We start from the raw sequence: 25,764 nt of genomic DNA, 5'->3' as shown, positions 1-25,764 counted from the left end.
TTTCTGACCCAGTGACTCGGGTTCCAATAATAGGGAGTGTTATGATAGAAGAAAAGGGTTTGGGAAACACATGATTGGAAGATGAAGAATGAAAAAGAGAAGAATTTTGTGGGAAATCATGTGGATGAAATTGGTGGAATTGGGGTTTGTCCCCCAAAACAAACAACCAACCACATGCACATTATTAATGTCTAATCAAATTTGTAGCTCTCCTTCCCATCCTAACATGCCCCCCTTACAATATGTTTTTTTTGTTTAAAACCCCAAATTTGCTGTCTTTCTAAGGAACAATCTACCGCAAAATTTCATATACAAATAATACTTCGTAGGCTCTCATTGCATCTTGGATCTAATAGGAGACTATGAGCTTTTCTTTTGGTTCTAGGTGTACAACTCATACCACTCAAAGACTCAAGTAGCTAATTCAGTCTATGCATCAAACTTCTCTTCTAACCATGATCTAATTTATAAAGTTTTTTAGGATCCAATTTAACGTATGAAGTTATATAAATATGATAATGAAAGAATATCCTATTCTAATCGAACACCACAAATAAAAAAATTAATGACATTTTCTTAATTGGGATTTATTCCTCACCTTTAGGTTTTATTTTAAAGTGATTTCTTTTTATAAATGGAATAATATGTTTTTTTTAAAAGAAGAATATCATCTTTCCTTTTTGTGTTTATTTACAATTGTAAGACTTTTTAGATTTAGCGGATTTAGCGACACCATCTTTATTAATATACAACATTTTCTAAAATTTTATTTTGTCCATATTTTTTACGAAGAAAAACACAAATACACACATAAAATAAATAAGTTTTGCAAAAGTTGGATGTATTTATGTAGACTTAGGTGAATTTACACAATTTAAATGGGCATTCCATGGCATAATAATCTTTATAGTTAACTTTATAATATAAAGTCCACATTCATTGGTTCCCACTAATCAAGATCCTCTCTTTCTTCTTCCCAAGTAAAACCATATTTTTTAGATGAAAATACCAACAAAAAAGAAAAGAAAAGGGGGGAAACAAAGTGATGTGAAGTGGAATATTAAGTACTAAAAGAGGTAGGGAATAAAAGGAGGGTGGAAGGTGCTTCAAAATTATTTCTTTTATAAAACAAATAAATAAATGTTTCTTTTATAAAACAAATAAATAATTATTTCTCATTAAACTAAATAAAACCTTCTTCTTGCATCTTTTGTTAATCTAATCTTGGGAACTAAAATTCTAATTTGTTATTAAGCTGACCAAATTCATTTATGACTCAGCTTTTTCAAATTTCAAAATTAATAAAATCATAATAATGATGGTTGATTAAGCAATGAGTAAATAATAATACTCATTTATTTCATATTCCCAATAATTTTGCATTCATGTGAGGCATTATAATTCTAATTATAATTCTAATTCATGCCCTATTTTTTCTTTTTCTTTTTTATTTCAAACCTACCAATTTCGTCCCTAAAAAGAAAATGAAATTAGAGGGATGAAGCCACCCTAGAACTCGGGCTACATCGAGGATTGTTGGGAGTCTTGAGGGAAAAAATATATTATTTTTATTAGTATGAAACTAATTGGGAAACAAAAAAAAAGTGAATACTATCATACCATCGTAGAAGTAGGTAGTTTCATCCAAGTCATGCCCAAAAACAAAAAAGCTGTAAACCTACGTGGAGAGTGTGGTCAAAAGTGGAATAAATCTTGATTAAGAAGAGGTTGTTCGAAGACTCCAAAGGTCCACCGTGGATAACATTTCACCTACAAAATGTAATGTTAGATTTGAAGAGTGAGATAAGAGTTTAGAGTTGAAATATTTATCCCTTAAAATCACTCTATCCTCAGCTCCTCCTTTACCATTTCGGATCACTCTCTCTCCTCTCCTCTCCGAAAATGGGGTGTCGCCGCCTCAATGAAACCCACCCTGCTGCCAACCCAAGGAGAGGACCACTTCCCGTTCTCTCTCTTCTGTCCCTCATTCTCATCCTCCCCGCCGCCGCCGCCGCCGCCGTCTCCCCCACTTCACTCCTCGGACTCCGAACCTCTTCCGACCCGAAACTCCCTCGAAAACCGACCCGGGCAATTTCCAAGGCCTGTGCCCGAAGTCGGCTCCCGGCTCTCTGTGTGGACTCGCTCATGGATTTCCCTGGATCTCTGAGCGCCAACGAACGGGATCTCGTTCACATTTCCTTCAATTTGACTCTCCACCATCTCAATGAAGCCCTCTACTCATCCTCCCACCTTTCCTCTCTTCATATGGATCTTCCCCTTCGCTCCGCCTACGACGCCTGTCTTGAACTCCTCGATGATTCCGTCCATGCCCTAACCCGCTCTTTTCACTCCCTTGCGCCGCCTTCCTCTGACAGCCGCCCGCATCCCCTCGCCTCCTCCTCCTCCTCCGATGACGTCATCACCTGGCTCAGCGCCGCCCTCACCAATCAAGACACCTGTACGGACGGATTCTCCCAACTCAGCGGCAATGTTAAAGATCAAATGACTGACAAACTCCACAATTTGTCTGAGCTTGTGAGCAATTGCCTGGCGTTGTTTTCCGGTAGCGTAAGGAACGACTTTTCCGGAGTGCCGATTCAGAACAAGCGACGCTTGATGAACGCCGCCGAGAAGGAGGATGATTCTGGTAACTTCCCCGGGTGGATGAGCCGGAGAGAGAGGCGGTTGCTGACGTTGCCGGTTGGGGTGTTGCAGGCCGATATTGTGGTCTCGAAGGACGGGAATGGAACGGTAAAGACGATCGCAGAAGCGATAAAAAAGGCACCGGAATTCAGTACCAGAAAGACGATCATCTACGTGATGGCAGGAAGGTAAATAAATGTACACTTCAATTAATATTTTTGAATTACGATTTTGTCATGGTGAATTTACGGAAATACCCTTCTTGTCCTTTCTACGTACAGGTACGAAGAGAAAAACCTGAAGGTAGGGAGGAAGAAAACGAATCTGATGTTTGTTGGGGATGGGAAGGGTAAAACTGTGATTTCGGGCGGCAAGAGTATCTTTGACAACGTGACAACGTTTCACACGGCGTCGTTTGGTAAAATAAATTATTTTCAACCATTTCTCTAATTAATTAATTTTTTTTTAATTTATTTATTTATTTATTTAGTTCAATTACCCTAAACCCTAATCTAATATGATTTCTGAGTTGCATGGGAATTTCATTAATTTATTCTTCTAAAATATTTATAGGTATTTTACCCATCAATCTGAGTGTCTTTTCACTATGTTTTTTATTTTATTTTTTGGGGTCACAGCCGTCAGCGGCGCCGGTATCATTTTGAGGGACATGACATTTGTGAACTGGGCCGGACCGGCTCGGCACCAGGCGGTGGCCCTCCGAGTCAGCGCCGATCACGCCGTCGTGTACCGGTGCAACGTCATCGGGTATCAGGACACTCTCTACGTGCATTCGAACCGGCAATTCTTTCGGGAGTGCGACATTTACGGGACGGTGGATTTCATCTTCGGCAATGCGGCCGTGGTGTTTCAAAACTGCAGCATTTACGCCCGAAAGGCGATGGAGCTTCAAAAGAACACAATCACGGCCCAGAACCGGAAGGATCCCAATCAGAACACTGGAATTTCCATCCACGCTTGCCGGATTTTGGCCACCCCCGATCTGGCGTCGTCCTCAACTACCACCAACCCAACGTATCTGGGTCGTCCCTGGAAACTATACTCTAGAGTTGTGTACATGCAGTCATACATTGGGGGCCACGTGCATCCTCGCGGTTGGCTGGAATGGAACGCCACGTTTGCACTTGACACGTTGTATTACGGTGAGTATATGAACTATGGGTCGGGTGGGGCAGTGGGCCAGAGGGTGACCTGGCCTGGATATCGGGTCATAACGTCGAGGGTGGAGGCAACTCAGTTCACGGTGGCGCAGTTCATTTACGGCTCGTCGTGGCTACCGTCCACCGGAGTGGCTTTCCTGGGAGGGCTAAATCTGTAATTCGGCCACCTCTATTGCACTAAGGTGCGTAATAAAGAAGGAAGAAAAACAAGAAGCTGGAGAAAAAGGTACGTAAAAAGTGTCTGCATAAAATACTATATAGTTAACCGTGATTTTTTTTTTTTTTTTTTTTTTTTTTTTTTTTTTTTTTTTTAAATAATTTTTGGCACGGTGAATGTCTTAATATTAATTTATGTTTCATTTTTTTTTTTTTTGCTTCCCCTCTTATTTGTATTGTAACAGAATAATATTTGATTTTATATATATATATATATATCATTAATAAGGCATTAGAATGTTAATCTATTTATATATTATAAAATTCCATGTTGAATTAAAATATAATAATTATTGTAAGAAGAAACTGTAGAAGAAAAAGAGGTCAAAGTAATCCACTGTTTTGGAGAGGAAATTACAAGTTTACCATCGCTTTAACTCTTAATAAATAAGACTTTATGGAAAAAGCAGATATTATAAGTTCTGGACCTCAAAACTGAAAAGGAAAAAGAAAACAATAAAGCTGTTATTAGTTAATTTAAAAAAAAAAAAAAAAAAAGAAAAAAAAAAAGAAAAAAAGAAAGTTGGGGGAAAAAATTGAGGAGGAAAGAGTAATAATGTGGTGGCGGTGGCGGTGGCTGTGGCGGTTGAAAATGGAGGGCAATGGGGAACGGTGTGGGTGGGCAATAAATGAAATAAATAATAAATGGGCATTTGAAAAACCTTCATTTGCATTTACTTTGTTTCTTATTTATTTACCCCCAACCTAACTCCCCCTCCACCCATCACATCAACATTTATTTTGTGTGAACCCAAATATTGATGAGGAGGTTTTGGTAGCACTGGATATTTGAGTGAGTGCCAGATTGTATCCATGCAAAACTTAGACCCATAAAGCATTAGGTAGGGAGTAGTGTTACAACCCTGTGATCTACAAAACCCTGCCAACAAACCAACCTTCCATGCTAGATCACCCAATCACAAGAAGCTTGGTGCAAGTTTAATGAAAGTGGACATCACATATCAGAAGAAACAATAATTAGGAGAAGAAAAAAACTGTGCATTTTACTTAACCCTCAACTAAAAGAAACGTCAAAGGAAATCACAGAGAACAAATTTACAACAGAGAGAGAGAGAGAGAGAGAGAAAGTAGACGCCATGATGTAACGAGAAAATAAGAAGAGATACAGACTTTTGGTAAGCTAAGAAGAAAGATGAGAGAGATCAGAATATTGGGCAGCCATGAATCATAACTCCTTTGGCTGAGGGGCAAGACGCCAAGGGGCATCCATCGGTGTTGTTCCCCCACCAGTCAATGCTTTTTGATCCCAATGTAAGAAAGATGAGTATTGTCATGAACGCGGTTCCAGCATCCAGCCCCCCCGACAGGATGTAATTGTACCGCTTCCACCACTCCGTCTTGTATCTGAAAACCACAAATCCAAACACGAACCCACAGATCAACCAACTGGTGAAGTTCACAGCGCTGGCTGGTGGCATCATCGATGTGGCGCCCAACAGGACAGGCATGTGGATCAGCCGAATCCAACTCTGCTTCGGGAACATCTTGTGCGCACTCCATACAACCAAAGGGGCAATGGCTCCTCCAAAAAAGAACCAATTCACAGCTCCATATTCTCCCAGGTTCCCGAAGATTCTACGAGGCCCAACAAGCCCCCAAATCACAGAAGCATCGAAGAACACTCTGTCCATTGGGCAAGTCCAGGGGCTGTTTTCAGGCAGCAGGTTCGTATCACACAGGTCTTGAATCGATCCCATTAGCCACCATGCAGTTGCAATGTACACAAACACGGCTATGATGGTTCCAACAATCTGCCATACCATAACGTTCATTCATTATCAGCAACAACATATTTTGATATTTGATATTTAATTTCATCCCAAAGGTCATAGAAATTTCACCTGGGCCATGAACATCGTCCTGGGTGGAATCTTCATGTAGTGACCAAGTTTAAAGTCGGACACAAAGGTTAGAGCTTGTGTCATACTGATATATCCATACACCTTGAAGCACATGTTGGCAACCGGGCGTTCGGGGTATGCATAACCAATGATGTATTCTGTAATAATGTTCAGACCAGGTGCCTGCAAACAAGAAAGACATTATTAGATTCAATATGAGTAAGCTTTTCAGAAAGGAACTCATGAAAACAAAGAGATTTGTCGTTTGGAATGGTGTTCCATGCCTCTCACCTGGTTTGTGGTAGCAGCAATGATGCCGATGGGAAGAGTGAAGAAGAAGGCAATGACACAAGCTAACAGTACACCCCACCAAGGCAATTGAAGCGAGACATTGTAATATTGACAGGAAAAAATGGAGAGACCAATGTTGAGCACAAGAATGACGATGAACCACCAAGTTGGCACTTGTTTGTAGGCACGCATAAGCTTTGTATGTATGTCTATTTTTCTCTTCCCACCAAAAGCACTTCTGCTTTGGTTCCACAGTTCCCTGCATATAATAAAGAACATTTATCAATTACACAAGGTTGTTACGCACTTCCCTACACTTTGTAGTTTGAAGTTTTGTCGAGAATTTACCTTCCATTGAAGAGAAAGACATGCACAATTGTAGCAGAAAGAGTGGCAAATCCAAGACCATAGGTCATTGCAAAGAAGGTACTGAGATTTACAGGCCCAGTTGTTCTGTAAACTCCTCGATCAAGATGGAAATTAGAATCGACTATGCTTGAAATGTTGTATCTTTGACCATTGGACATGAAAAGAGCGCTCGAATATATGGGAAATTTCTTTGCCCCATATACATTGAGCCAGTAAGTAAGGGGTGTCATGACATACATAACAAGAACAAAGCCCACAGCAATGTTGGCAGTGGCAAACCAAGGACTGGCTAGGGGACTTCCAAGGTAAGATGAAATTGTGGTCCAATCTATCCCGAATGCGCCGAGTCCAAGGCCATTCATGCCAGAACCCAGTTGATGAAGGAAAAGAGACTTCGAATCAAACCAACAGAGCCAAGAGAAAGAGGTAAGCATCAGGAGAAGATAGCCAGGAACAACATAGTAAGCAAAGCTGCAAATCATGGCCAAGAGGAAAAACTGTGTAAGAGTGGTGCCGCGTTTGGGCCTCTTTTCCTTCTCATGCAGAGCCCTGCAGATCTCAAAGTTCCCCGAGTCAGAAAACATACATGAATAGCTTCATTCAACTAGAACAGAATTAGTGAAAGGGGGTTTAGATCATAAGACATCACCGAAACAACGACACCTGAACCAAATTGGAAGGCCACCACATCTCCCCAGGCTCAACCAGATATTTCCTAAACAGTCCAGCCCAGCCAAATCCTAGAATCTACAATTAACAAGGAATACAAGTTATGAACACCAGAATACAGAAAAGGAATAGCCATTGCAACTCTCTTCAAAATGAAAAACAAAAAGTGTAAACCCTAAGAGAAGATAGAAGACGCATTTTTCAGAACAGACTATCAAACCAGTTACGGGAATGTCTGTTCGATTCAAATCTGGAATCTCGAGATACTATTAACAAATTCAGAATTCATAAATGATACGAGTTAGGAGAGCATGCATTGTGTGGAGACTGAAAACCAAAGATAAAGAAAGAGACCTGAGTAGTGAGCATAATAAGCAGAGCAGGAATGAAAGTAAGCTGTCTCTTGTAGAGAAGCTTAACAGCAGTCAAGATATGAGTGGCATAAACAGAGCCAGCACCAGAATTAGCAAAAATGGTAATCAGAACATGCTCCTTTATATTGAAGGGTCCAGGATTCAAAGTGAACTCAAACCGGGTGCCTCGGAAAAAGGGTCGAGTGGGAAGCGTCTTGGCCATCAAATGGCCAAGGGGCACCACAGCAATCTGCGCGGCAATCGAAGAAACCGATAATGGGTTGGCTCTGTACCAAAAGAACTGGTTGACAAAGGAGAGTATGACGCAGGCAGCAACCCCCAGAACCCACATTCTGAATGTGAGAACCGGCAAGTTGGGGTCATCGGTTTTGGGGACAGTAATATCCACCTGCTTAACCGGGCACTCATCGTCGACGGCCGATAGCGGGTCTTCGCTCTGGATCTCCGATACGCTAGTGGACATGGCGATGTGGAGTGGGAGGCGATTGAGAGAGAGTGTTCACAGCGGCCTCGCTTCTTCTTCTTCTTCTTCTTCTTCTTCTTCTTCTTCTTCTTCTTCTTCTTCTTCTTCTTCCTCTTCTTCTTCTTCTTCTTATGGCAACTGCAAAACAACCCGTAGAATATAAGGAAACTGAATCAGTGGGACTATGAATGAGATTCGAATCTCTAATGGGAATGGGAGTCGGAATTGGTCAACGAATCAAATCAGTTTCATTTCATTATTCTTATTTAAAAAGTAAATAAGTAATTTCAAATCTTATTCACCTAAATTATATTATTTAAATCTAAATATAAATATCTGAAACTGAAACATAAATACATAATTATTAAATTTGTTAAATATTAATAAAAATTAATTGAGTATCTTTTTATCCTAAAAAAAAAAAAAAAAAAAAGTAGTTACGGTGAGCCAACCACCATCTCATTTATATTGCTTATTTTTCGGGATATCAACTTATCTCCAAATTGAATATCGATAATAATTTCATATATTTTGTTATAAAAAAAAAAAAAAAAAAAAAAAAAAAAAAAAACATATCATATATAATATGATTTGGGAGATATTCCAATTCCAATTTCCATTAATGTGAAATGTGAAATGAGGCTAAAGTCAATAGTGTTTTTGTATGTTAGTTTCTTATAGTCATAGCTCCATTATCTTTTAATTATTTGCTGTTATTGTTTTTTTGTTGTGTTATGTTCTTTGTCACTCTTTATATTTATTGTCGTTTAGTTTCTTTTATCTTTTCTTTTTGTTTATATCATATATCCCAATTCACACTCTTATTATGGTTACTTCAGCTGTCCAAACATCGTTAGAAGACTCGATTTCCCCTCCAATGTTGGGAAGGAATTACATCCTTTGTTTTTAATAATTTAGCTGACACTCAACTGAGAGTGCAGGTTAAGATTCAAAGTCAATACATAAAAGTCAAAGTCAAAGTCAATGCAAGTCATATTTTACGGCAATTATTTTGAGAATTCCAATAGTCAAACAAGACAATTTTAGTGGAAGAAAGTTGGGGAGCACTTGGATGGAAAAAAACATCCTCCTCATTTATGGTGTTCAGAGTAAGTGAGAGGAGGATATGGTCCTCCCCATCACAATCCAACACACCAGAACTGCAATCCCAAACAAAGCTCATTTCATTTCAGTGTTGGAAGGAAGGGTTGGCCATGAAATATTAATGCTTTCCCTCCTAACACACCCATTAATGGAGGAGGTTGAATCATGAACAGAGCTTTGCTTTTGTTTTCCTGGGGAACTCAATAATGTAATGTGCTTGTCCTCCTCACAATTTTTTTTTTTTTTTTTTTTTTTATAGCCATAATCCTACGTGTACTGCCACGCCATCAATATCGGATCCCCAACATCTCAGAACGGATAAGTGAAGCACAGGGACCGAAGGAGAGGGAATTCATTTTTCCAAATGGCCGCTTTATCAATTCCACTCTCTCAGAATGGTTTCTCTCGCAGCTTCTACTCTGCAAAACGCCCACAGCTTATATCCCCACTTGCCCCTTCCCTCGCCCGTATCACTTGCTGTGGTTAGTTCTTCTTCGACCTCTTCTTTCTTTTTTTCAACTCACTTTAGTTTTATGCATTGATTTACTTGAACGATTGCTCCCCACATCGTACCCTTTTTGTGGGTAAATTGCATTAGAATCTGGGGAGAACTGTTTTCCTTTTCCCGGTCTCTGCCCTTTGCTGCATATTGTGTTGTTAGGATCAGGATGCTGGTTGTGGGTAAATGCATTGAGTGATCTCTAAATTGGTAAAAATTCCTGTTTTTGCATACCCTTTGATGTGCTTGGGGGAACGCAATTTGAGCTCAACCCCATCGTGTGTATTCAATCGTTATGACTTATGTTTAATGGAGCCTTATCTGCAATGCCATTTTATTAACTGATCAAACAAGTGTCCGTGTGGTTCAATTGCAGCTACTGTGGATGGGGCTGAACCAAAGGAGAGCTTGTCGCCTTGCAAGCACATTGGTACCGTAGCTTGTGGTCTTCTTGCTGTTTGGGCTTTGACAAATACCACTCCTGTGATTGCAGCTACTCAGGTCAATAGCCTATCACATTTCTCCATCCACATGGCTTGAGGCAATTAACAATTAATACCCACATCTGTGACATTCTTCGCTTTCAGGCATTTCATTAAATGATCAATTTGGAGTTTATGCATTTTCTGCTGATTTATAGTTTATACGTTTGAGTTTTGTGTATTAGAAGTGTGTAGCGTAGATAAATTTTCAACTATTTGGAGTGTATTGACATGACCTTTTAGAATAATGAATTGCTATTCAAATTTATCTGATGTTTGGGTACGTGAGATAAAAATTCCCAGGCGCCATTCCAAACCCACGAACTTGCATCTAAACTTGGGTTAAGGACATCTTGCAATAGTCTTGTGAGATCCTATATCGGTTGGGGAGTGGGAACGAAACATTCTTTATAAGAGTGTAGAACCTCTCCCTAGCGGACGCGTTTTAAAACCTTGAGAGTAACCGTGGAAGGAAAAGCCCCAAGAGGACAATATCTGCTAGCGGTGGACTTAAACTGTTACAAATAGTATCAATTGGAGAGGGAAACGAAACATTCTTTTTAAGAGTGTGGAAACATCTCCGTAGCAGATGCGTTTTTAAGAGTGTGGAAACATCTTCTTTTTTTTACGTTCTTCCTTTTATAGTCATGATCAACAAAATTCGTTCACTTTGTGTGGCAAGTGTGAAACAACTCATTATATTTAACCTCGAGAAATAAACCTGTTGAACTGATAATATAATATGTGGGACTTGCAGAGGCTTCCTCCACTGTCGACAGAACCCAACCGATGTGAGCGTGCTTTTGTTGGCAACACTATAGGTCAAGCAAATGGTGTGTATGATAAGCCAATTGATCTTCGTTTCTGTGACTACACAAATGAAAAAAGCCAGTTAAAAGGGAAATCTCTTGCTGCTGCGTTGATGTCAGAAGCAAAGTTTGATGGTGCAGACCTCTCTGAAGTGGTAATGTCAAAAGCATATGCCGTTGGAGCCAGCTTCAAGGGTAAAATTCTCTCTATCTTACCCCAACTCCAATAGCCAGGCGGATTGTGAACAAAGGAGAAAGACTTTGATTTTCATTCATCTAAAGCTGGTCATTTGGATCTCCCAACTCTAAAATCATGTATTAATACTCATAACACGGGTTCAAACATCATGACAACATTGCATATTGCAGGTGTCGATTTCTCGAACGCAGTTCTAGATAGGGTAAATTTTGGGAAAGCCAATCTCCAAGGAGCTTCGTTCAAGAACACTGTACTTTCAGGGTCCACATTTGATGATGCTCAATTACAGGATGCAGTTTTTGAGGACACAATCATAGGCTACATTGATCTTCAGAAACTGTGTGTAAATCCAACTATTAGTCCTGAAGGAAGAGCTGAATTGGGATGTCGATGATTTCAATATAGTCTGTGTATGTATTGTATTGTATAAACAACTTAAATGATTTTGGTAAGTAATACATATTCAAAGAGACAACTCCCTCTAACTTCTGTTGAAGAACAATGTGGTGTCACTGTCAAGTTCTAGTTGTTTCCTTAGGAACAAAATCTGATGTTTTTTCTTTCGAGTATACTCTTAACTGCCTATTTAAGGGCATCTGGTTTAGTGGTATCATAGTACCCTCCCACGGTACTAACCAGGGTTCGGTTCCCCGGATGCGCATCTATTTGTATATTTGCATGGGATGAGTTATTCTTTGACTGTGCTGTCACTAAAAAGATGCCAATCTTTTCTTCAAACCCACATGCATTGTTACAGAAGCCGTATCAGTGGCCAATCAATATCAAATGCCCATCACCAGGAGGCCCCCACTAACACTAACACTACAGTACTCGTACCTAACAAGGGTCACCCACCATACTTTCTGCAAACTTTATCATAATAGCCTACATATCAAATTTAACCAATATGGGAAAGAAAAATCAAGAACATAACTCAGTGAGTCGAGTCGAGTCGAGTCTGGACCAGAAGATGAGAGGTTGTTTTGACAGAGAGTTCAATGTTAACGAACTGTAAAATATAGATTAGAGAAAGTTTGTTGTGCTTTTGAAACTTTTTGAGCTGTCATTCCACAGGGCCACCTGAAATTCCTTCACAGATGTCTGACTGTCCTTTGTTACCCAACATTCAAGTGTGGGAGTCCTTGAAGAACCAAGCCAAACAAGGGTGGTAAAGAGAATCCTATGCCAAAATAATTGGGATGATGTAAGAAAATTATGTTGTTATTATATCAGACGCACAGAGTTGAAGCAGCCTGGCAGAAGCACTTTTGTCTGTCACCATTCATGTTCTTTTCGTAATAATTTCCCTGCAAACTCCTCCCTCCTTCTACTTCCAACTTTCCACCTCTTTTTGAAGTGCTTTCTATTTATATGAACCCAACCCTCAGCTTCATGCATACCATTCACTATCACTCAATCATGCTCAACACTAAATGTGAATTTCTGTATCCTCTTTCCAACTTTTCTTGCTCAAATGAGTATTCCAAACAGAGCAGCAGATGCAAATGGAAACTAATCAACCCTTTTTCTTTCTTTTTATGATGCTCCTGCTGCTTCTTTCTGCGATGCTCATTTCAGCAAGAAATGTTGCAAAATTGGAGGCTTTTTGCACCATTCCTCGCTTTCCCCTCATCTGGGTTATCTCTTCTTTGCATCTTCTTTCTCTCATCTGGGTTATCTCTTCTTTGCATCTTCTTTCTCTCATCTGGGTTATCTCTTCTTTGTATCTTCTTTCTCTCATCTGGGTTATCTCTTCTTTGCATCTTCTTTCTCTCATCTGGGTTATCTCTTCTTTGCACGTTTAAGCATTAAACTAAGCGGTATTGTAAAACAGTAGCCGCCATTTGTGCTGCAAAAATGTGTTTATAAATGGGATTAACGAGGAAGGAAAGAAGCTGGAATTTCTATTGTTAATGTAAATGGTAATGAATGGTCAATGATTGTTGATGATTTAATGTGGTTTATAAATGGAAAGAGACCCATTCTTTTGTTTTGTCTGTGGATAACTTGTCGCCTATTTTAGAATACAAAAGTTGTCAGCCTCAGAATGGATTCCGCCATTGTCTAATATTGCAAGCTTAGTGAACGGTGCTCCGTTCACCGTCTTCCCCCATCCTAATCTCCGATATTTTCACTACTATTTCGTCAATGGCTTCTGTAGATAATCGTTTTCGCCATCAAGGTTATTGCATTGGAATCCCACCTGATCCAGGTTTCTATCTTGTCCTGAACTTGTCATTTTCGGCGTCCTCAAATGGGGAGGGCGGTGGTTTATGTTCTTATATTCGCCGCCTTCGCTGCTTTCTTCGTATTTTCTCCGTCCGATCTCCCCGATCGGAACCGTCAAGAACTAACTCGTCGCCTAGGTTACAAATTCCGAACCCCCACTTTTGATCCTCTTGTGGCAGAATTGGAAAGAATCGCAGAGGAACGTGAATTGGGAAGCCGAGGAAACGTGATTGGAGTGGAACAAACTGCGAAGGCAAAGATTCCCGAGGCTTACAGAGATTCCAACGACGAAGGGAGATTGAACATTTCGTCGAGGTTGGTCGTATTGTTTCCTTTGGTGGACCACTCCCCAAAAGATGGGCTTATCAACTACGAGGAGATGAGCAATTGGATTACTGAGCAAACCATCAACAAATTGAACAGCAGAACGGGGAGAGAGTTAGCGTTCTACGACAAGAACGGAGATGGCGCCATATCTTTCCACGAATATCTGCCGCAGTTTACAGAGGAAGATATTGGTAAGCCTTTTGGTTTCTTTAATGCTGGGGAAGTTCAAGAAATTCCCATTTTCCTGGAAACTAGAATGATGATAGATCAAAACAAACCATGGTTTTCTGGGATTGAAATGAACATTGTGAAACAGCTAGAAACGAAACGGGGCATGGACAAGCTGGATGGTGGAAACAGCAATTCACAAATGCTGATGTTGACCCAAATGGATTGCTCAGTTTTGATGAACTGAAAGAGTAATGTACCATTTTTAACCATTAATTTGAAACATGTGTTTCCTTGTAAGAATGGAATGTGATCTTTGTGTGCTGCAGTTTCCTGCACCCACAAGACAGCAGCAATTACCGAATACAAAACTGGCTGTTGAGCGAGAAAATGAAGTAACCTTTCCCCATACTCAAGCTCTTAACTTTTGCTATCTGCATTGCAAATCAAAGCATCAGCTTGTGTTTAATATGTGCAGGCGCATGGACTATGACAGAGATGGAAAACTCAGTTTTGATGAATTCCTCCACCACGCATACGACATATACAAGAGCTATATTGAATTCGAAACTCAAGGGGACGACGTACCGACCGCGGAAGAGAAATTTGATGAGCTTGATCTTGATGAGGATGAGTATGCATTTGACCTATATTTCTGCTTCATACCAACGTGTTGGGTGTTTATAATATCAAAAAATTGTGTGCAGAGTATTGACAGTGGAAGAATTAAGGCCATTATTCCAGTATCTTAATCCTGGAGAACTTTCTCATGCCCAACATTACGCAGCTCATTTGATTAATGAGGTATATTAGTAGTTGATTTGAAGAGATTAAGAAAACAAACATGATGATTCACTCGATTTTATGCTGTAATTAACGCTGCAGGCTGATGATAACAAGGATGGGTTCTTAACACTCGAGGAGATGCTTAAACACGAGTACGTATTCTACACCACACTATATGAAAATCAAAATGGCGACTATGAAGACGATTTCCATGATGAACTTTGATGGTTTTTTTCTTCTTTTTTTTTTTTTTTTTTCTTTTCTTTTCTTAAGCTTAGATTTTAGATTGTATTTGATGATGGGTTGCATAGGGGTGAAGGAAATAAACAATATAAAATGGTCTGGGTTACTATTAACTCACCTACCCTCTAAATTTTGATTCATTTTCCATTGTTTTCCTTCAAATGTAAAGAATAGCCTCTCGTCTATGCTGTATATTAAAATGAATTATGGTAGACAGATTTTCTGTCCCCATTTTTTCTTTCTTTTTTCCAATTCCATTTATTGTAAATCATTTTATTTTCTATTTTCTTTTTTCATTTCGCCCATGGTGCTCATCATATTGTTTCATGTTTATTTATTTATATACCTGTTATCTAGGGGGGAAAAAACTCAATTTTAGCATGCAATTATATGCTTTATTTCAGTTGTGTATGGGTTTTAAGATTTTATGCTAACTAGTTTTATAGAGTTATAACATTCAACTTGAAACGGATGACATCAACCCCTATAGATAGATAGATAGATCTACAATGATTAAAGAGACAAATATGAACTCAAATGCCTTTGATTGATGTATTGGAACTTTAGTAACTACCTGCGTTGTTGATTCTTGAATATTATAGGTTCTGTTTTGAGTTTTCTCAAGATATATATTTTTTTATAAAAAAAAAAGTAATCTTCTGTCGTTCCACTTCCAAATGGTCCTTGCCACAATGTTATACATGGGAGGCAGCTTAGCCTAACAGAAAATGGCTGCTGCTATTGGAGGTCTTTTTTTATGGAGGCCACCTTCCATCATGTTTGAGTACTTTTCAATGAAAACATTTAAAAAGAAAAAAGGCTTTAAGTTGGCTCTGATGAAGGGCAGACAAGGCAGGCAGTGCATGCAACTTTAGAAACCATTCCTTTCTTTCTTACACGAAGAAGTAGAAAGATCAGTCATGGCCTCCAAAATCACTGCCTTCCTTCTCTACAGGTAACATAATCTTTCAACATCACAGAAATCGCTCAGTGCCATAGCTTAAGAGACAGATAACCTCCCTTTTTTCTTCCTTCCATTGCAGGAGAGTTAGGGGCCTCCAATACTAAGATGAATCTTAATCACTCTCCTAACAAGGTATACTGTAAAGTGGTGAATATGTGGTTTTTCATGTTTGGAAGCTATTTACTTTTCTCTTTAACAACTTCTCTAGTCCCTACTGTCAGAGACATGAGAGATCCAGATATTATACAAGTATATAGTTTTATGTCAACAGATTCGTTAAGAACAGTTCTGATGAGTTTGATCTGTTTCAGGAATCTGACCTGGATGAGAATTTCTGAGCTGTTGTGAGTAATTTTCACTCAGGAAAGTTATACAATGTGTATTGTGTTGGTAACCTTGCAGTAATCTTTTCTTCCATGAAGGATGGATTCCAAACAGAGATGAGGAAGATTTTGATGGTTGACAGACCAGATTATGATGATCCTGTAGGTAACCGTAAGCATGAGCCTCAGAAACCAGGCACTGGAAAGACATAGGACTTGAGATTCCTGTGTTTCCCTTGGGCAAATAATGAGGATGAAAATAGGAACTCTCCTGATAGTCTCCTTGTGAACCAAATAAGACTTCCAAATTGAAAAGTTCTGAATCCTAATGGAAGGTGTAGAATGAATCAACAAGTTGTAGTGCAGTTTTAGAGGCATGATAGTTAAGGCGTCAAACTCTTGTGAGGGTAGGTTAAGTCATCTAAACTAGCTAAGATGTGATACATTGTATAACTATTCACTTACACTTTACAGATGAAAAGTATGGAAGAATAAGCTGATTATACAACAGTGGGACACACAAACTTTAAAGACAGAAAATAGAGGACGCCCACCAAATACCGAAAGAAACGACCCCAATCGTACCAAAAGCTTGAGCCACTTCAAATATGACGTTGTCTTGCTGGAGGGGCAAATTCTGCCAATCTGTCCGCCTGCATCTCATCTCCAGTTAGTTTAAATCATATTTGTATTGGAAGAACTCCCACAACAACAAATAAGACAGTCTAATAACTGAGATCGAGTTTCGTTAGCTGCTGTATTTAGCTTCTCAGAAGAAAGTTTATTGTTTCTATGCATTTGGAAACAAGCAAAGCCATTTGAACTTTTATTCTTTTAATGCCTACTATTGTAACTGTCTCCTCATTTGCCATGTTTATACTTAAGTGTACTCACCCCAAATCAGCCATGATAATGCTGATATTGTCTTGTGACCCTTTGTCCTACAAGATACAAACATAATATTTGCTTTATTAGAACTGTAAACCAAGTTCTTGTTATTAGAAGCTTTAAACAAATCAAATTGTGCGAGTATTACCAAGGCTGCTTGTGCGAGGGCTTCACAAGCTAACTGAAAATCAATGTAAATGAGAAGTTAGAAGTTGAACCATAAGCAAACAGAGACAGCAAGAAATAGAGTGCGTAAAAGAATAAAGAATACAAGTAACATGATGTACACCTGAACATCACCATGCTGACTCAATTGATTCCGAACAAACTTAACCGCATCGGAGCTGATACAACACCCGAAAATGGCACTTATTTAGTCTGTCTAGATCAAAGTTGATGGACAATCTGATAAATCTTTAGGACATAAAGACTGAAGCCTAGAAATGACTGAGATACGAAAAATGACCTATTCATGTAATCCCATAGGCCATCCGATGCTATCAGTACAAACTCGACATTTGATCCGAGGGTAAGCTGAAGAACTTCTGGTGATGCGGTTACCAAATCTCCATTGAACTGTACACTGATGAGTTAAAAAAGATTTTATGGTCAAACTGCTTCCTTAATTGAATCAATTAGTAATACTAAACATAAACAATAAGCGTTGAAAAATGAATAAGAAAGATACAAGTGAGGAATCATAAAGCATACCTACCGAGAAACAAACTTTTCAGACCATCTCCCTTCTTCAACTCCTTTTCTCAGCATCCTGTTATATAGAACAACCATAAGGAGGTGCAAAAAGAAATCTTCTGAAGCTCGAGAATATTAGAAGAGAGTTAAAAGGACCAAACTCGTATTTCTTCGTCTTGAATCGTATGTCACCAAATGCACGAGATACAGAGATGTCTCCACAGATTCTCCCGTTAACGATCTAAAGACACCAAAAGCTGCAATAATGAGTATCTAAATTTTTAATGACTCAAAAAAAAAAAAAAAAAAAAGATTTGGTTTTTTTGATAGATAAATAATATTGAGTCATTTTTCAACAGTAAGAATGGCAGATTAACGTAGGCATATGCTGCATTTCCTGTTTCAAACAGGGCAGCGAGCAACAAAGAGTTTAAATGTCAAATACACAATCGAATGATTATGTTTTATATGGAAGAAATGGGTAAGAGAGTTAACTGAAACAGGTACACACCCATCCACCTGCTTCTCTAATTCTTCTAATTTCTTGCAGTGAGGTGGTGTTGTTTCCATAAGGCCGATGAGAACTCGTCAATACCTGTGCTCCTCCGGAACGTGACAACACCTGCATGAACAAATCAGCTCTGAATTTAGAAGATCTTAATTGAAAAACATGAAAGAATGTAGAAGGGCACATAAAAGAAGCAGTCCCACAAAACTGAGTTCCAAAACTAACTAAGAAAGAGAATAACAATGCTTAGAACTGTTTCTTATGCCAAGAAACTGAGATATAAAGATCACCAGGTTGATGCTTACAACACAAGAGTCACCAACATGTGAAATGAACATAACATCATTTCGTATGAATGCAACAGTTGCAGTGGAACCAGATTCATCTTCCTTCCCAGCTGCCTCTAGCCTTGAAGAGTTGAGCAAAAATTACGTCAAATACAGAATTGCACTGAGAGGATATAACCAAGTGAAGAACTGGACTTTTCACTTACAAAGGGAGTAATCGTTTATCAGTATCATCAAAAGCCTTCTCCAAAGCCGCTTTGATCACTTCAAAATCCCCTCCATTCAACAGCAGACCACCTTGTACAGCTGTTAGGCAGTCTTTGTACAGCTCCTCCCTATTGCCATATTATTTACACAATCAAAGGCCTTGTTTATTATCTATTTTTGGCACTATGAATAAACCAATGATATTGTGAAGGAAGCCTCCACTCTGCAATACATATGTTCATAAATCCTAAAGATTTCACCACAAGATGCCCTGTTGGGTTCCCACCTGAGGAACTTGACGGAGGAACAGCCACCATGGCCATCGAACACTGCAGCAAACAAGAAGCCATTAAGACCATCAGACCGCACAACAGCATCGTCCTCCATTTCTTCCCGCAAGCCTTGCAAAGTGGTCGAACCCCATCTGATTCCCGCAGCATCTGTTAAAGAAGATGGAGCATCAACAGCTATGGCATAGCAGCATCCGGTTTTTCTTCTGACAGTGAGCTGATTTGCGTTAGTGGGTTTGGAGGCAGAGGCTTGGTGGAGCTTGGTTAATAAGCAGAATCTATGCAATCGAGGACTCAACAAAGCCATTTGCTGAATCGAAACTCCAAACCCAGTTGAGTCCAATTCAAATCAAATACTTGTGAGAAGGAGATTACGTTAAGAGGGAAAGATAAGAGAATGAAGGAAGGCCTCTAATTGGGTTAACGGATCAGATACCATAGTTAGAGATAGTTTGGATGTTGCCCCCACAGCTATGGAAAGAGATGGTTCATTGTTGGACAGACGAGACGATGCAGGCATACCATTACCAAGTGGGGTCTGACTGTGAAACCTGTGGCTCATCTCCAAAGTTGTAATCTTGACCGTCTCTTGGCTTCTGTTTGGTTTGATTCTGGTTTTTTCTTGAGAAATATGTTGACATTTTAGAGGAGCTCAAGGAAGGAAAGGAACGGAATTTGAGGCTAAGTTTAATTCTTGTCTTACAGTTTGCACACTTCACTCACGATACATTATTGGTTCACCATGTAACCACTTACGTTGTAGTGAATTTTCTCAATGGGCATCTCGACCCAATAGTTGCAACTATTTGAAGAAAGAAGAAAATGAGAGTTCATTGAAATTGTAGGAAGGTAAAAAGTCTCATTCATGCTCCACATTTGGATTATGATGTTTCATAGTCTAAAAGAAAATGTCCTTTATAAACAATCAATAATTTTAGCCTTTTTATTTTTTTTCGAAATTTGATTTCTTTTGTTATTGAAAATTTTCATAAATTAAATAAATATTTGATTCATTAATTTAACATTTAGTTAAATTTAATAGTCATATCAAGTTATCATTTAAGCATTATTCATGAATCCTAATAGAAATTATTAAAAAAAAATACAATTCAAAATTAGAAAACAAACTTGCTTTTTGTTTATTAATAACACTAAACCATGCACAAGAATCATTGTGGTTGTAGAAGAGGCAATAAACATAGGCATAATAAGCTTGACTAAAATGTTAAGAGGTTCATATCTTGACTCAAACTATAAATAAATAAAACTACAAGTAGAAGTAGAAGTACAACAAGAGATGCTTAAAAGTTGGATTTCAATAGGAGATGAATGATACCCAAATTGCTTCCTACAAACACACAAGTATTTGTGAAACAGCAAAAGGAAGAACGAAAAAAAAAAAAAAAAAAAAAAAAAACTGAAGAATGAAAACTCTTGTATCTTCTAAATTTACATGGCAATGGTTAATTCGCTGTCGACACCTTCCGAGCCTAGAAGCAAGAGCCCCGTGATAAATACAGTTGATCATGATGGGTCAATCCTTTTATATAGGCAACTAAAGTTCAGAGTAAAACCAAATGGCCATAACTCAAGGCCCATCTTCTTGCACTGAAAAGTGTTAAACAAACAAATAAATACAGAGAGAAAAAAGTAATCTAAGATTATAAATGTAACACAAAATTGGGTAGTGAGAGAGACTTACTGCTCAAAATAAAGCCTTGCAGCAAGCTCTGGGCTCTTTCTGCTTGCTCTGGTGTTCCTGATATTTGAATTATCTTCTGGGTTATATCTGGTCTATCTTCTACCAACGTAACATTGGCTCCGGATAACTGATAGAAACAAAATATCAGCCAACAAGGCATTTTCTTAATATACTACAGAAAGGTTTGACAAAATTTAACTACTGCCACCTCACTGATCTGAGCAAGCTTGTTTTTTGACTTTGTTATAAGCTGGGGAACTGCAGGCTCTGGTATCACAACTTCAAGTGTACTCCGAGTGACAAGCGGCACAGGGATCCTAATCGGAATGTCAAAACTTATATATTGCAGTGAAGTCATTGATCTAACTTATAAGAGAAGCATGTAAATGACAGGCAGGAAAACACCATGAAATCATTTGTAACTTATAAAATGTCTCATTGGTTCAAAAGAATTGGGGAGGGGGAGGAATCAGCATTGCAGAAAGAAGTTCTACCTATTTAACCCACTAGGCAAATCTTCACGTCGGTCATTTTCATTCTGCGTACCAGTCTCATTGCTCGACCCTCCAGTTTCCTGCAAATGATAGTTTGAATCATTTTGGTGCAGAACTAAAGTCTCAGTAGAGGTGCGCATTCAAATGCAATAGAATTTATGGAGAGCAGGTATGTTATTAAACCAATAAATACTCCTGAATATTAATGCAAAAGAAACATATAAGAAGACCCATAGTAGAAACCAAATGTTCACCTAGGTTGGCCAAAAACACTTTTTTTTCCCTTTAGACACGCAAGAAAAGTGACCCGACTTTTTCTTTTTTCCCCCACAGATTGGAACTTGAACCATCATATGACTACCAAAATAACATTTGGCACATTGGATTTTATAAAGTTGCGAGTGACCAATGGCTCAAGGGATTTAACACCAAGGCTTCAAATCTTGGTTGAATCTTTTACTACTTGTCTGAAAGAGAGCAAGTTTATGCAGAAGAAGTTTTCAGAAGAACCTTAATCTGAAATAGTTTCGTATCCAAAGAAAGTAAAGTGGCTCCACTCATAATGGCTGATAAGAGACCGTTTTGAAAAGAAAGAATCCTCTCGTCATGAGAGAAGAAAAAAGATTTAAAAAATAAGTAACCTTCAGAAGCTGTGCTGTTGCAAAAGGTTGCACATTTTGATAGGCCGTGCTAAAAGAATCATTTCCACTGTGAACTTCACGAGCTGCAGCATTATTATTTGAAGATGATTCCTCGAGTCCTAAACTGACCATGGTGTTCGGTGCTGAGATCGGAGGACTTGCATCTTTTTGGTAGGGCTCCTTACAAATATAACTCCGTAATCTTGATGTTAACTCAACAAGTGCATCTCGAGCTGCTTGTATGTCCCCTATGATCTACAAACATTGCAGTTAGGGAATTAGAAACTCAGGAAGAAAAAGTCATCAATTCCAACTAGACACATTAGTAGAAAAATTAGAAAATATTTAACAAAAATTACCGTCCATATAAACAGAGTATAGATTCTTACTAATCAAAATTCTAGCTAAAAAACCAAATGACTAGTTATAAAACAAAGTAGAAAAATTAGAAAAATATTATTTATACATCAGGAAATACCAATATTTTCTACTAACCTGAGACTTCATAACTGCATTTTCAAATCAGAATATGCATATTTAATCCTTAAAAAATAGAGAAAAAAAAAAGATAAATAAAAGTAATATTCATACAATGGTTTAAGACCGCTAACTTTCACTGTTCATGCCCATGTTCTGTAACTGATTTAAGGAAAAAAATTCTGCAAAAGCTATGAATTTAAAATTAAAAAAAAAAAAAAAAAAAAGAAACCCGAAGAGCAAAATGTAGTTACATTAAACAACTTTAATCAAATCTAGGAATTCTATCAATTTAAAGTTCAATGACAAACCTGTACAAGCTCGTCAGCCCCAGATACAAACATGGGAAGTTCTTCTCTTGGCACAATTTGTACATTTGCACCAGTTAATCTCTTCATCTCTAACAACGATCCATCTCTTCCCTCCAAACATCCAATATCACTTGAATGGACAAGTAACCTAGTAGTTACAATGTTATCCTTGTCAGGAACAAGATCAACAATGCGAGTTTGGATGTGTAACAAAGCTTCCTGCGCTGGAAAAAGCTCATCATCTGGACCCTAAGAACTCAAATTTTCCGATCAGAAAGTTAAACAAGAAAAATATGAATATATAAATGGTAAACATAACTTTTAAAGTCAGTTTAGTGATTATTTATATAACTCCTAAAAATATTCTGCAAGGAAAGGCAATCTTAAGTGATTTGGACCTAGGAAACAGCAAATTGGTGTACACCACTAAGGCAGAAAAAAAAAGTTGAAGTACCTCGTCCGAGGAAATGATAAGAATTTGTTCATTTGAACCAGTCATAGGGCTTGAAACCTTGATATCCACACCAACTTCATTCCGAAGTAATTCTATGATTCCATCAGACTCTCCAATGACACTATCAACCTTCTCAATTGGGCATAATATTCTAAATACAAGGTCCTCACCATAAAAGGGCATCATATTGTCATTAACAGGAGTAGCCCCATGCTCCACCGAAAAACTAGAATGACGGTTCAAATAGTCATTGCTTCTTGTATTAGAAGCAGATATACGTGGCCTAAATGGTCGTCCATCCATTGACAATCGCCGTGCTGTATGTGGAACATAATCATCATCAGGAGGGAACATTCGTTCTGGTGAATGTAGACGCCCATGGAAATGACTACGGTCACGATGCTGGCTCTCTCTCAAGCGTGATGAAATGATAGCTATAGCTTTCTTTACACCATTTGCATCTCCAACAATCTGCCGAGGTTTAAAGCCCCAAGTAGAAAGTAATTAACAACTATATATTCTTCATACTCAACGAATGGAATAATGAAGTTGTGAGAACTTCGAACAGAAAGACAATTGATCACGTCACCATATATTTTTCCTTAATTCAGTCTGGATCAAGATAGAGCTCGTGTTTTAAGTTATATAAAGCCTGGTTAGCTAGATCATAGATGGATGAGGGATATAACTTGGCACCAAAAATTGGAATCCGAATGCATGTCCATTAGATTATCACACTAATATTATATAATTTATTTCTTGACAGTTTTTGATCCTCCAATCTATGGAGAATAGAAGAATTTAAGCAACATCCTAAAAATAAACAACTACATGGTCATATAAGCAATGATACAACAAAATGAAAGACTACATATGTCTTGTATATTTACTGTCTACTTAACAATTTCAAAAGACCTTTAAAGGGCTTGTTAAAACCATAGGCAAATGTTTGACCAGTACCTAGGCATGAAAATAAAACTATAAATGAGATTATAAATGGGGTTGAATAAGTTAGTTCAACAATCAACGCAGGAATCAACATATGAAAAGGCAAAACAATGTAATATGCAAGATATATGTGACGTTCCCACATAAACATTTCTGCCAATATGACTAGCTTTTGTAAACTCACAGATTGAATAAAATGTGCAGTAAGAAACAAATTTGATGGTTTCAGAAAACAAATGATTTCTGGTCGAACTCTATTAATTTCTCAAATAGCTAGTGAAGCAAAGACAGGACAGTAGCAGATTCAAAAAACCTGTCACTGCATTACTAAGCTGCTTATAGACGCCATTTTATTACTGCCTCTTTTAACGTTCTAACATGTCCTAAGAACCCAATTAGCAACTTCCGTTAAGCATTGCAAAAGTAAATTGGCTTCCTTTAGACCTGATTCAGTATGAGTATAATATTTTTTAGATTACCATAGCAACAAGAAATAGGGTACTCTTTCGAGATACTGAAGTGTTCAGAAACTAAACCTGAACGATCTCCTCTGACATTGTAATGCAGCTAGGCAAATTGTGATCTCTAGGTAGAACCCTTATCTGAGTCTTGGTTTCCATTCTCATTTGCTCGATTATCTTTCCTCCCTTCCCTAGCAAACAACCTACGTGCATTCTAGACACCACAAGCCTTGTGGCCACACGGGTACTGCCACCACCAGCTCCTCCTCTAACCTCGCCGTAATCATCCTCCTCATCCTCAGCACCATACCCCATTCCATTAAACCCAGGACTCATTTCACTCTCGAGAATCCTTTCATGAATCAAGAAAAGTGCTTCCTGCGCGGGAGAGAACGACGACATCCGACCTTCGGGGTCCCGCCGCCGAGTGTCCGATATCTCAATTATTCTCTCCTCATCGCCTGGAACAAGCTCATGCACGTTGATCCACGCACCGGTGTGCTGCCTTATGGACTTAATGATACTACCAGATTTTCCGATGACACCCCCGGCTTTGGCGTCATGACAGAGTATCCTGTAAGTTGTGGTCACCATAAGAGGTTGGTCTTGAGGTTTAGACGGTCGAATTGCAGTGCCACGGTGACGATAGTTATTACTGGCGTAGTGATTGTTGTAACGAGGTCTGGTTCTACCCATCGACTCGGAATCATAGTCTTGGTGGTCATAGTAGTAGTTTCTCTTAGATCTAGACTTCTCCATCTCAAATGTTAAATAATGGTTACCCCGGTTTAGTTGATTACAATGCGAAGCCATTAGAGTCACAGAAATTCGATGTCATTGGCTTTGATTTTCCAGTTTTGTTACAATCTTATCTTCTGGAGTAAAAGGGTCCAAATAATCTCTAACTCATAAGTAGATTAGATTCCTCGGGTCCAAAAAGAACAGAAACAAAATAAAAACTCAGAACTCACTCCGTTGCTTCAATTCCGTTGCTTCAATCCCGTCCCTCTGCTTGTATCCAGTGAAAATCCAGTACAACCTTTGCAATTAAAAACCCTAGTACAAGAAGAAGAAGAAGAAGAAGACTAATTGAAGCTGTGATGCAAATACGAATCCATCAGATTTCTCTTGGCCAGTGAAGAAGCGAACGACGCCGTTTGTTGAGCGCCTTTGTTTTCTCTCCTAATCACAGTGGATAAAGA

At 38.6% G+C, this 25,764-nt stretch overlaps 6 protein-coding genes across 9 annotated transcripts; 3 read left to right on the top strand and 3 right to left on the bottom strand.

Moving 5' to 3' along the window:
* The first annotated feature begins 1,847 nt into the window (after positions 1–1,847).
* Positions 1,848–4,119, top strand: LOC111801628 (putative pectinesterase/pectinesterase inhibitor 34). Its single transcript, XM_023685683.2, has 3 exons — positions 1,848–2,831; positions 2,925–3,061; positions 3,282–4,119. Exons 1-3 carry the CDS (start codon positions 1,903–1,905, stop codon positions 3,980–3,982), a joined length of 1,767 nt encoding a protein of 588 aa, XP_023541451.2. The 5' UTR covers positions 1,848–1,902; the 3' UTR covers positions 3,983–4,119.
* Positions 4,120–4,993: 874 nt separating this feature from the next.
* On the bottom strand, positions 4,994–8,304 carry OPT6 (oligopeptide transporter 1). The gene is made up of 6 exons (XM_023685680.2): positions 7,586–8,304; positions 7,212–7,309; positions 6,542–7,111; positions 6,194–6,452; positions 5,903–6,085; positions 4,994–5,812 (listed from the first exon to the last, which is right to left on the bottom strand). Exons 1-6 carry the CDS (start codon positions 8,066–8,068, stop codon positions 5,204–5,206), a joined length of 2,202 nt encoding a protein of 733 aa, XP_023541448.2. The 5' UTR covers positions 8,069–8,304; the 3' UTR covers positions 4,994–5,203.
* A 1,145-nt stretch (positions 8,305–9,449) lies between these two features.
* On the top strand, positions 9,450–11,663 carry LOC111801626 (thylakoid lumenal 17.4 kDa protein, chloroplastic-like). The gene is made up of 4 exons (XM_023685679.2): positions 9,450–9,654; positions 10,048–10,172; positions 10,911–11,157; positions 11,332–11,663. The coding sequence occupies exons 1-4, from the start codon at positions 9,537–9,539 to the stop codon at positions 11,553–11,555; spliced, it is 714 nt and encodes a 237-aa protein (XP_023541447.2). The 5' UTR covers positions 9,450–9,536; the 3' UTR covers positions 11,556–11,663.
* A 924-nt stretch (positions 11,664–12,587) lies between these two features.
* LOC111801624 (Calcium-binding EF hand family protein) lies at positions 12,588–15,152 on the top strand. The gene is made up of 6 exons (XM_023685677.2): positions 12,588–13,908; positions 14,034–14,136; positions 14,215–14,280; positions 14,364–14,519; positions 14,593–14,689; positions 14,771–15,152. Exons 1-6 carry the CDS (start codon positions 13,416–13,418, stop codon positions 14,894–14,896), a joined length of 1,041 nt encoding a protein of 346 aa, XP_023541445.1. The 5' UTR covers positions 12,588–13,415; the 3' UTR covers positions 14,897–15,152.
* Positions 15,153–16,609: 1,457 nt separating this feature from the next.
* Positions 16,610–19,797, bottom strand: LOC111801623 (protein phosphatase 2C 57). 3 transcript variants are annotated; one of them, XM_087126858.1, is made up of 11 exons: positions 19,071–19,778; positions 18,784–18,912; positions 18,581–18,698; positions 18,294–18,404; positions 17,944–18,023; positions 17,805–17,858; positions 17,556–17,672; positions 17,379–17,433; positions 17,238–17,270; positions 17,096–17,142; positions 16,610–16,854 (listed from the first exon to the last, which is right to left on the bottom strand). In XM_087126858.1, exons 1-11 carry the CDS (start codon positions 19,379–19,381, stop codon positions 16,728–16,730), a joined length of 1,182 nt encoding a protein of 393 aa, XP_086982984.1. In that variant the 5' UTR covers positions 19,382–19,778; the 3' UTR covers positions 16,610–16,727. The 3 variants fall into 3 exon arrangements, 2 of the variants coding, with proteins under 2 accessions (XP_086982984.1, XP_023541443.2); XM_023685675.2 differs by having other exon boundaries at positions 18,596–18,698; positions 19,071–19,770; XR_015422429.1 differs by having other exon boundaries at positions 16,798–16,854; positions 17,379–17,467; positions 19,071–19,797.
* A 476-nt stretch (positions 19,798–20,273) lies between these two features.
* On the bottom strand, positions 20,274–25,728 carry LOC111801659 (RNA-binding KH domain-containing protein RCF3). Of its 2 annotated transcripts, none has more exons than XM_087127263.1 (8): positions 24,638–25,728; positions 23,154–23,624; positions 22,700–22,948; positions 21,912–22,166; positions 21,271–21,350; positions 20,985–21,111; positions 20,777–20,903; positions 20,274–20,682 (listed from the first exon to the last, which is right to left on the bottom strand). In XM_087127263.1, exons 1-8 carry the CDS (start codon positions 25,373–25,375, stop codon positions 20,663–20,665), a joined length of 2,067 nt encoding a protein of 688 aa, XP_086983389.1. In that variant the 5' UTR covers positions 25,376–25,728; the 3' UTR covers positions 20,274–20,662. The 2 variants fall into 2 exon arrangements, with proteins under 2 accessions (XP_086983389.1, XP_023541494.2); XM_023685726.2 differs by having other exon boundaries at positions 20,985–21,093; positions 24,638–25,726.
* Positions 25,729–25,764: the final 36 nt, after the last annotated feature.

The sequence above is a fragment of the Cucurbita pepo genome, chromosome 9, assembly GCF_057944985.1.
Source record: "Cucurbita pepo subsp. pepo isolate OVF chromosome 9, ASM5794498v1, whole genome shotgun sequence".
Taxonomy (NCBI): domain Eukaryota; kingdom Viridiplantae; phylum Streptophyta; class Magnoliopsida; order Cucurbitales; family Cucurbitaceae; genus Cucurbita; species Cucurbita pepo.
Note: the sequence above shows the minus strand (reverse complement) of the source record. Positions and strands in the feature narration are given on the sequence as shown.